The sequence below is a fragment of the Eurypyga helias genome, unplaced genomic scaffold (genome assembly GCF_000690775.1).
Source record: "Eurypyga helias isolate BGI_N326 unplaced genomic scaffold, ASM69077v1 scaffold18281, whole genome shotgun sequence".
Classification (NCBI taxonomy): domain Eukaryota; kingdom Metazoa; phylum Chordata; class Aves; order Eurypygiformes; family Eurypygidae; genus Eurypyga; species Eurypyga helias.
Genome location: NW_010231718.1, coordinates 1 through 11332, shown reverse-complemented (window position 1 = coordinate 11332; position 11332 = coordinate 1). Strand labels below are relative to the sequence as shown.

Here is an 11332-nt window from a genome sequence, read left to right as displayed (position 1 = left end):
TCAGATGACAGAGCCTTTGTTTCCTGTTTCATCATCAAGGAGGGGAGCTGGGTCTCTGTCCTCCTGCTCCACAGGTGCTCCCTTTCTCGTTCTGTTCAGTGTCCCACCCTAGAAATTCAAAGAAGCAATCAGTGACAAAAAGGATACTGTTCTTCCCGTCCACAGCTGTGTCCTGGCCCTTCCTATGGGGACAGGCTGAGAGATGGGCTGGTTCAGTCTGGAGAAGAGAAGGCGCCGGGGAGACCTGACGGTGCCTACAAGAAGGCTGGGGGGGACACAGAGACTTTTTACAAGGGGCTGTAGTGACAGGACAAGGGGTAATGGGTTTAAATTGAAAGTGGGGAGGTTTAGATTAGATATCAGGAAGAAGTTCTTCCCCGAGAGGGTGGTGAAGCACTGGGACAGGTTGCCCAGAGAAGCTGGGGATGCTCCATCCCTGGATGTCTTCAAGGCCAGGCTGGATGAGGCTTTGAGCAACCTGGTCTAGTGGAAGGTGTCCCTGCCCATGGCAGGGGGGTTGGAACTAGATGATCTTTAAGGTCCCTTCCAACTGTTCCAGATGATTCCCCTCGCCTTCTTGCACAAAAGTACAGCCTCTGATAGCTTGATACCAGGCAAGACTACTCTGCGCTGCATCAGTATTTTAGAAGTCTTCTTTTTATACAGTTCCATTTTTATGTCGGGGGAGTTACTTACATACACACCCAACAGCTATTCCACCAATAAAAGCAACTCAGTGATGCAAGCCTACTCTTCATCTTCTGTCACACTTACCTGTTTCTTGTCCACAACATTGAGGCTAACCGAGGCAACAATGCAGGCGACAGTGTTTGCCAAGATTAAGATCATCATCTGTTGCCAGCGCCACAGGGGGATCTTTAGTTCACTACAAAAGGCCAAAACAGGATACAACAACTAGTCACTTGACATTTAAGGCACCTCTATAGTTCCTTGCAGCATCAGGTTGGAAAGACAGATTTCTCTTCACACTGCTCTACTAAAGTACTGTTGATGTCTGTGTTTGACAAAGAAGCACAAGCATTCTCACCTGGACTTCGTTCCGAGAATGTGTCCAACGATCAGATTTGAAAGGCCAACTCCAACCATCTGCACAGACCTTGCAAGCCCCATAGCTGTCCCTAAAGTTGCTTGTGGGACCACAAGAGGTATGGATGGCCACATGCTGGCCTGGGAGGAGTAATGAGAAGAGGAATTATCTCAAAGCCTTATTCAAAAGAGTTAGGTGGTCATCATTGGTTTAAAAAGGAGTTATTCCCACTAAATAATAATGATTTATACTTTTCTCTTCAAAACAATCTGGTACTTATCCCTTCCAGCCTATTGACTGGTTCTAGACTGTTCCCCATCTTTCAAGCAGCTGCAGACAACACAGTCAACACGTGTTATCTGTAACTGGAATAATGTGCTGCAGGTTTCTGCAGGGGAGTTAGACCCGATCCTTTAGCTCCTAAGACTGAAAGGAGATTCATTAGAGGTAAACAAGCACCAAGAAAAGCACAGACACATTCACGCTTCATGCTGCATCAAACGCTCCTCTGCTTTGCGTTTCGCTCCACAGCGATTCTTGGGGGTTATTCGTTACTAACCAAAGTTTTCAGGATTGGGGAGCCAGTGACTTCAAACTGCGGCCGCTAAACCTGCTCACCAGGACGCCAGGCCAGTGGTATCCAGGGTGTAGAAGGAGCACAGCCACACAACACTCAGCTACAGCAGTGGGGTTGTGAACTTACAGCAGCAAAGGAGTAAGTAATCCCCAGCCAGACGGTAGAGACTAACGGGGGAACAAACGTAAATGCCAGGAGAGTGAAGACTGGCAGAGTCAATGCAGCACAGCTAACAGCAAAGACACCTCTCAGTCCAACATAGTCCTGGCAAAGGAAACATACAGAAGGCTGCTGACAAGCAATCCTTGCTTCCCACGCGTCCTTGTGACACGAGTGGCTGCGCAGAGTGGGCTGGCTGAGTGGCAGTAACGTGTCACTTCCTAGTGGCATAGCAGACTAGCTATGACTACTTCCTCTTGCATACCCCTGAACCGAGGCTGGAACTTGTCAGAGTCAGTGCCCAGTGTTCATGTGAAAGGGCAGTCTGTAGTAAGGGGGGAGGAAAACCACACCGTTATGCCCTGGCAACTACTGAGGGAAGGAAAGGAAGTGTCTGACCAAATGGGAGCTGATTACACACAGGTTGTCCTTTCCTGTCTATTTGCAAATCTTATGCTGATCCTTTCTGTTCCAGTCTCAGACTTCTCAAAACACGCAGCCATTTGCCACGGCTTGATCCTACCACGGTGCAGTTAAGGGACAGAGGGAAAAACAGGTTAACATTTCTTGTAATTTAATTCAGATTAAAGTGCATCTTGCAGTTTGCAAGGAATTAAAGGACTGCTAAATTCTGGTTGAGGGAGTTGTAACAGTTGTAACAGAGACGTTTCAAAATATGAGGAAAAAGTTATCAACCCGCACTTCTGGTTTTGGGTACTCACAATTAATATGCCAACTGCTGCAGAGAGAACGAGGGAGCTGTCGTACACTGCCCCAGCAATATAAGCAGCTGTCTGCTGACTATAACCAGGATATTTATCCTGGATAAACTTGCTAAAAATGAAATGAAAGGGGGGGAGAAATGACAAAATTAGTGTTCTTGATCTGGTATTTTGACAGAAAGAAAGTCTGAACACAAACATATGGACGGGAAGGGTTTTAATGAGAGGACTTGCAAACAAGTTTGATTTGCAGTCGCAAGCCTGTGTTTATTTTCTTTTTAATCGGTGCCCACTTGGTAGATTAAATGGCTGCTGTCAAGGTGCTTTTGCAAGTGCTGAGTAAAACTGCAGGTTAAGGTTGGGCACAGGTTCAGTGATCACAGCAGAGCTGAAAGCACCAATCTGCCATCACCTGTTCCAAACACAGAATGGTTTAGGTTGGGAGGGACCTTAAGGAAATGTCTAGTTCCAGTACGGATGCATCCGTACAGACGGGTGTTTTGCACTCGCCCTGCAGAGGCAGAAAGCAGCATCAACCCAAGAGTGAGAATGATGAGGGGCTGGAAAAGTATTTCAAAATAATCCAGCAGCAAATCTCAGCATTCAAACTGAACACCTGGATTTTAGAAATACTAGGAATTCCCCCTTGGCATCTTTAAGGAGAATTCTGGTTAAAGCAGAAAACACACAAACCAAGTTTAGTGTTCAGCGTCAGAAGTCAGCCTTTCACCTTTGTAAGGGACACACAAAAATGGCATTAAATCGTACTCCAGTTCTTTACAGAATTTACAATCACACCGCCATAATGGCTTAGACAGACTAGTTTATTTAGAGATCGTGTAGCGACTTCAACCTGGTTTGGCTACTTGTGTGGCTACTCACAATTAGTAATAATGAGCCCTTATAGCCTGTGCTGTCAGCAAAGCATGAAACAAGACACTTCACTTGGGATTGACTGCAACAGCATTTGCCAAAAAGCAGTGGCCTTGGGACCATTATTTTTCGGACTGGGAAGCAGCACAGCATTTTTTGCCAGAAAGAGATATGCAAAACATGACTCTTGGCACCTCAACTTTTGCTCCACAGGGAGCAAAAAAGAAGAATTCTGCAGAATTGCAGAAATGAGGATTCTGGTCATCAGCAGACACTGTTTTCCATTAAAATGAGAGGGCAGCTGATAGAAGGCCCATCTCATCAAGGCCTTGACGATCCTTGCCATCGTGAATGTCTTTTTTTTTACTAATAAGAGGTCACTTGTGCATTTGTTATGACAATACTGATGACACTCCTTCACTCCCGATTTCACAGTGGCTTCTTATACCTCAATAATGAAATACCACCAAAATAATTTTCTTTTTACTGCAGGCTTTTGCTAATACAAAACTTCATACTTGTGACAGAAGCCGCATCATCCACAAACAGGAAAAAACCAGCAAAATTACAAGTCTGTGGTAGAGCCAAGTACAGAAGCAGGAGTCCCAATTTAGTCGGGCAGGTTGCGTCTTTGTTTTAAGCAAATGAACTCCTAAAAAAGTAAGTCTGCAAGCCCTGCACTGGGATGCAAAGGCTTCCTCGCTTACAGACCAGGCTGATGCAAGCTTAGCTTGCTTCCAGACACAGCAGACAGCGCCAGGAATGGGACAGAACTGCCCTAGGCCTGTGCTGCCAACACCCCAGCCAGCTCAAAAGACAGACCCTTTGTTGGACTGTCACAAAGGTGAAATGGCTACAGGCTGTTTTCTAATTAAAGGATTTGTTCCTCTCTTCCCAAATCCTTCTGATCCTCCTTTAGCAGTGTTCACAGCTTTAAATATTGGATGAATCATGTCCCTTTAAGTGACTTTTGCTTTCCTTCAGAGGCCTCCCTCATCTCTGAAGGGAAAGAAAGGTCAACAAACCTTCATATTCTTTAACTAGGTGTTAAAGTCGGTTTCTTTGTGTTTCGTGAGTGGAAGGAACAAGCATATTACCCCCATATTTCCCAGTCAACTAAAAATCAAGGGCCTGCAAGGCTCGGATAGGCCTGTATCAGTCAGTGGGCCTACAGCCGTACCTGGCGTCGGCCACAAAAGGGAAGAGTCCATTGTAGAAGAACAGGATGGTGAAGACCAGGAGCCAGTAGTGAAGGCGAAGCTGACGGATGTCCTGAATGCGCTGCAATGATAAGATTAGCAGGAAACAGTCTTCAGCTTCACACTAATGTTACTTTCTACAGGCCACTGGATGTCACAAAAAATTTGGGTAGCAGCAGGTAAAAGGGAATTAAGGCAGCTCGTGTATCTCTAAGTGAAATTTGGCATGTGCTGACTCCAAAGCATTCCTTCCTTAACACAGTAAAGAAAACAAAACAAAAGCTTTCTTCTTTTTAGAAAGGTTATGGCTGCTATTCTACTAAGCGATCTCTGTTAAGAGCCTACTGCAAAACCTTAGGTGGAACACAGAGAAAGAACAGTAGAAACAGGAGTCACAACACAGACACAGAACCAGCAAGAACACTCATGAGAAGAAGCGGTCCAATAGATCTAAGTGCCATAAAAATTGCAACCTATTGCCTGTAATGTTCGTTCCTAGCCAGAGGAACGCAAGGAAGATAAGGGCTGGCAAAAGATACTTCAGTACTGACTGACCAGGTTAGCTATTCCTATCTCTGATCCTGTGAGCGAGAAAGCCATTCCAGAGAGAGGCTGCTATCTAGTTTCATGCACAGGATCCTCCTCTGAGCCACCTACAATCAAGAAGTAACTGGGTCGGAAAAGTAATGCCGTTTGCTAACTCAGCTCTCTGGAAGGCTGCAAATACGCAGGCTCTACACAGAAAATTTAGCCTTCGGTGGCTTGCAGATGCGGTATCCTCACACGGAGCTGAAGAACTGCTCCGCATGATTTGATCAAGTGGTGTAACGCCCTCGCCTGGCCAGGGCCAGTTCGTACTGCTGCAGGCTTCCCTGCACTGCGGAAGCAGCGCTCCTGCAGCCCAGGCTTTCAAAGACTGCGATGGAAAAGCTGTCTCTGCACCACATACCACTTTTTTGGATTCTTCCTGGATAAGCCCATCCAAGCCCAGTTGCTTCATGCCCACTTTATCTAGTACACTGACTGTGAGGGCTGAAACAAAACCAAGCGCACAGAGCAGGGTACCTGCGAAAGACAATAGGCGTTAGAAATCCCTCAGCGTGGAGAGAGCTGAATGGTGAAACCAACAGCATGTTGGCGGAATTCTGACTCTTACTCTTGATTTCTCTAACATTAATAGCCTTTCCTGCTGCATCCATCTGGTGGGACCATTTACCGCTGGCCACCCTGTCAGAGTCCTTGAGCTCTTTCTCCACTAAGCTTCCAAAGCAGAACTGCCTGAAGCCAGTGAAGCTAAAGCTTCAGCCCGCTCAGACAGCCACTTGCTGGGACTACAGCCAGAATGTGTTCCCAACCACAGCAGGCCTGTGTTCAAACAAGCCAGACACAAAGAAACCTCCATGAGCCCCTGAGCTGGAGAGGCATCACACACGAGCCGGTACTGGAAGCCAAGTTACACCTCTGCACATACGTGACCACTGCAGTTACTACAGCAATCTGGCCTGTCAGCACACTCAGCTCCAGAGAAGTGAGTGAGATTATGCTGGATATGCCAGAAACAGCAACTTTCACAGCGAGCCCTATCTGTTTTGTCTTCTGAAGAGCCAAAATCACCTCTGTGATGCATACACACTTTCTGATGTATATACCCGTTCACGGGCTACTGAAGTTGCTGTGCTGTGCTTGCAAACGCTGCCTGAGCACACAACCAATAGTCTCAGGTGGGACGCAGTATGCCACGACTGCCACATTTTCTTCGTTGAGAGCTGGAATCAGAGGAGAGCAAGGGGTTTCAATTTCTGCAAGGGATTTCTCTCCCCTGTCCTTTTCTAGCCCATCACTGTGGGCTGATGGCCTGCACTGTTTTATTGGCTGGGAAATAACACTCTCCTATAATCACTGAGTATACAAAGGATGCCCTGAGGCAGGTCTCCCCAACATCCCCACTCCCTGAGTGCCACCACTGAACAGCACTGTGCAGATCATGGCTTCCACTAGAGACAGATCCCATCTCACTGCACAAAAGAGAGGACAACACTATCTAAAGATATGAGTCCTAGAACAAATATGTAATTCAGATTCTGTTCCTCACAGTAAGTTAAACTCTGATTGATTGGCATGCAAGGCGCCTTAAGCTGAGAGCAATACAGATACTACTACAGAACCAGCATGTTTGCTAGCTAGAATACAGAGGAACAAACACATTTGATTCCTCTTTCACCGATGTTTCCGTTCAATGGGAGTAAACCTACACGAAGTACTGACTATCTGTGACTGCAGGTGCTACAGTGTCTCCAGAAAACTGCAGGCAAAACTTGCAGGCTGACACTGCAGCTTTAGACAGGGTTTTCAAGCATCAGTGACAAAACAACACTCTATTGCATACAGAAAGCAACAGGAAACACTGGAAAACAATGTGCTGCCTTCCAGTAAGTTCACTGTCTCTTTCAGGTACTTTTCATAACTGGATAAACAGGCTAGCCCCAGGTCTAGAGAACACAAGCAAAAGCACCAAAGAAACTCACCTCCCCAGAGTGTCCACTGCATTCCAAATTTTGCCTCAAACTGCTGGGTGAAGAAGAAGTTGAGGACGCTCCCAAGACGGGAGAAAGACAGAGTCAGTCCAAATGCCAGTGCCAGTTCCTTCCCCTTGAACCAGAAAGCTGTGATACGGTTCTGCACAACTTGGAGAAGAAAACAATCCTCTCTTGAACAGACAGCCAAGAGCATTGCGCAGAACCAACCAACACAGCCTCTCAGCTCAAGTGCTTGAGCTGGGGTAAGAGCCATCTACTCATCCCCAGCCGAGGTAATGCGTGTCAGCTTCCCAGTTCATCTAAAACGTACTAAATCATGCTGGGACATGGGAGGTGAACTTGTCAAATAAGGCAAGCAAAAATAACCCCGAAGGCACAGCAATCCTATGTCAGACCCCACCCTCGGTTCTGTGGGAAGAAAAGGGTTAACAGTCACAAAAGCTCTGGGTTTCCCAACCAGGTGGGCTTGTATAGCTGATGAATGGGGGGAGATGGAGATGGCCCCAGGGGAAGGGAGCTTGGCCCCAGATCATCACACCCTGATGGCCTCAAACTGCTCTCAAAGACAGGTGTCTCGAGATAAGAGAAGGGTAATTTCTGCTTTCACATGTAAAGACAGGAGTAAGGAATGACTGACTCATCACTCACTGTGGTGGTTTCTTCTTTGTCATTATCTGACATAGCAGACCTGGCTTATTTCTCAAAAGGAGTGCCAGCTCTGTGGAGTCACCACCTAGCACCCATCTGCGCAGACATGCAAGGAACAAATACCTTCACTCTGCGTGTGGATTGGCTTATTGCACAGTGGGTGAGGAACCCAGATTTGGGACAATACTGAAAGAAGGTCAAACTTGTTAGTGGGGAAGACTTTAAAACACTGGTTCACACTAATTTCATGCAGCTCTTGAAGGAGCAGTGTTCGTCTGCTAACAAGGTCAGTTCCTAGTGCAGTGCACATGAAACTGGTAGGCCGAGGGTCTGTGACGCAAACCAAAAATGTATACCGTCTGGTGAGACATAATTAAGAAGGTGAATTCCTTACTAGTCAGTGACCCATTCCCAGAGCCAAAGAGCAGTCTTCCTGTTAACATCATCGGTAGGAGGTATGGTGACCCCTTGAAATGTGAGCCTAAAGCAAAGATCGATGATCCCAGCACAGTCAGAAGAGAGAAAATAAAGACACCAACTACGGAGAAACAGAAAAAAAAAAACCAAAACCAACAAACACCAAAAAACACAACCCTTAACAGACATGCTGAGACCAGGACAAAAGCATTCATTGTCAAAAAGCAAAAGAGCAACCTCAAAACAAGCCAGTAAGCCTGTGGGTTTCCATCAGTTTACCCTCATTATTTTAATTCTGTAAATACCGGTCTCTTTATAAACGGTGGCAGGTTAGAGAGGTAGAGGAAGTCAGATAGAGGCCTCTGAACTCCACAGAGCCCCTGCCTGTCCTAAGCTCCACTACAGACTATGGCCGAGAGCAAGCCATCTCCTCCGTGCGTCTCCTCATGTGTAAGACGTTACCTCTGTTGTGTAAGACATTACCTCTGTGATACCGAGACATAACTGCATTTGCTGGGACTGCTGGGTCTTAGATTATGGCACACGCCAGAGCAGGGAACAGAACACTACTATCAGTCTGTCCCACTGAAAATGGGCGGCACTGTTCCCTCTTCCCACGTGTCAGAGGAAAGCACATTTAGTGCACTGCTGTGTAAATTCAGGTAAGTCAGTAGTCAAAGGATGAAAATGTCTGCTGCCTCCATGGAGCTGCTCAACTAACCGTCATGTGCTCCGCGCACAGAGCTGTTCCTCCCCTCCCATCCCTCTGTGATCTTAATGAAGTGGAAGCTTTGATCATCCCTTTGCTGTGAAATAACAGCCTGAAATCCCACTTCAGTACAAGAACAAATTAATCAATCCTCAAAACTTACAGCAATTTCCTAGTTTATCAATCAGGAATCCAGCCAGAATAACCACGACTGCATTTCTATGAGAAAACAAGAACAGAAGCATTTGTGTCTTGCTGCTGGGAAGCAACAACCCCACTCCCACAAAGCAAGAGAAACGTGACTCATGTCCAAGCATAGATGGCATACAGCAAATTGTACTGTGCAGGTGTCATTCCCAAGCCTTCAACACAGCCCAGCATGCTGTTATTATGCCCGGTGCTGTTACCATGGGTGCCATTGGGGCAGGTCAAGTTCTGCTAACAACTCAGAGTCTGTGTTAGGCAGCAGACACAGCTGAAAACCCACGTGTTCCTTCAAAAATGAAGTTAAGTTCTTGCCTACTAGATTTCTATTTCTCCTACTCAGTTGCCATTTCTGTGACTAAGGATTAGAGGACTCACGTCTTCTCCCAGGAAGCCAGTCCTTGCCAAATGAGAAGTGATGGGCTCTCCGCATGGCACGTCTTCCCTTCCCCTTTCTGTGGCAGCAGCAACAGCAGGGGCTCAGTACTTCTACACACATTTCACTCCAAGAGAAAAGCCAGGAGGCTGCACCACAAGGTTTATTTGATCCCTTAGTTTCTTGGCTATGGTTTAGCTCAGTTGGACTCTTCACTACATACCTTAACATCCTAAGTGTGTAAATACAAAACTTAGCAGTAGTCCACATTAATTCACAGCTATGAAACTGGTAGTCCTAGCACCATGTAATAACATTTATGCTACTGAAAAGCAACATCTCCTCAATACTATCAGTAAAAATCCTAGATCCTCCAACTACTAAAAATAAACCTGCATTAGGAAACAGATGCTAAATGTGCCCCACCAGCAGGAGCAAGCTTAAGGTCTTGAATAAGCATAAGGATGATTTTAGCCACGTCATTTTTGTAGAGCCATCATGTTTACAAACCCCTCAATAGAATGCTCTAGTAGAAACGTCTGAGGCTGTGGGGAAACAGTTCTCTAGAACAAAGTGTTTTCACTGCAATCCCTGGTCTTAGATGCTCTGCCACTGAACCACTTGTGTAAGGCAGGCCGAGGCTAAAATCACCAGAGTGAAAATATGGCGAGACTGTCAACAGCTAAAGTCTCTGTTTGCACAGTACCCAGCACAGAGAAGTACGGCTTGGTTTCACTACCCTACAGAGTTACCTAGGTAATGAAATATGACATAACCCTTCCTTTACTCCGTAAATCAGTGACTCTTCTCTCACAGACCTACAGATGTTGTGGAAGATCAAGGAATAAATACTGCCCTTTTTTTTTTTTTTTTCCATTTTACTGCTGTTTGCAATGACAAACTGCACCCAATTCAGCCAGGAGTTGCCTGTCTGAATATTGTGGCTTAACTGCATTTGGAAAAAAAACCCAAACATGCAAACTGTGTCTATTTTTGCCCTTGTTACTGAAGCGGGCAAAGAGCAGGACAGGGACGCCCAGCCCACACACGTTAACCCGCCGGCAGATGGCACGCGTGAAGCAAACGCAACGGACGATAAACGAGTGAAGGTTAGTATTTGTCAGGAATTCAGGTAAGAAGCTGGGAGCTCCGGCACCCCTGGAGAAATCCCATAAATCAACTGGGATATCTGAGCCCTGACCTACACCACAGGAACACGACTGGTTGTCGCAGGATGGCCGGATCTCCTTGCATGGCGCTGCATTTTGCCTCAACGCGTGACGTGGTACCTGCGGTAGCGAGAGGCCTGTATCTGAAGGCCCAGGAGGTCCTTCCTGGTCTCCTGCCTCTGACACTGCTAAGCTACCAGCCCAGCGTAGGTCCTAGCGATCAATCCTACGTACCTTCTGCGTGCAGAGTGGTGTGAACACCGCTCTAAACCTCAACTTCCTGAGTGTAGCCAACAGGCGTCGGGGCGGAGAGTCGACAGCCATCGACCAAAGCCGGGTTTCAGACCTCCAGTTCTCCCGGCAGCAGCGAGAGCGGCATTAACAACCCCTCACCCGCAGCACCTCAAACGCAGACCCTGCAGCACGGCTCCTGCACTGACACCAGGAGGAAAGGTTTGGAAACTACCGACGGCCAAGGCCTCTGTCTGGCCGGTTCTGCCTCTTTCTGCCTTCCCCGCTCCGGGCCGCAGCCCAGGCGAACGCCCCGCACTCACCCCCTGGAACTGCTCCTGCAGGACGCTGGGGATGTCGAAGCAGAAGTAGGAGCCGAAGGTGAGGAGGCAGTTGAAGTGGAGCACCACGAATCTGTAGGAGGCTGCGGGGCAGAGAGGACCCCCCCACCGCTCGCCTCACA

General features: G+C 47.1%; 1 protein-coding gene across 1 annotated transcript; it reads right to left on the bottom strand.

The window, feature by feature from the left end:
• On the bottom strand, positions 1 to 11283 carry LOC104516761 (major facilitator superfamily domain-containing protein 1-like; the record flags this gene model as incomplete). The annotated part of the gene is given in 12 exon segments (XM_010161198.1): positions 1 to 108; positions 775 to 886; positions 1049 to 1188; positions 1752 to 1889; positions 2507 to 2618; positions 4560 to 4660; positions 5528 to 5643; positions 7104 to 7262; positions 8158 to 8301; positions 9053 to 9108; positions 9188 to 9251; positions 11189 to 11283. Coding segments are annotated over 12 exon segments (1345 nt in total), but the record flags the coding sequence as incomplete, so codon positions are not given.
• Between the last annotated feature and the right edge of the window lie 49 nt (positions 11284 to 11332).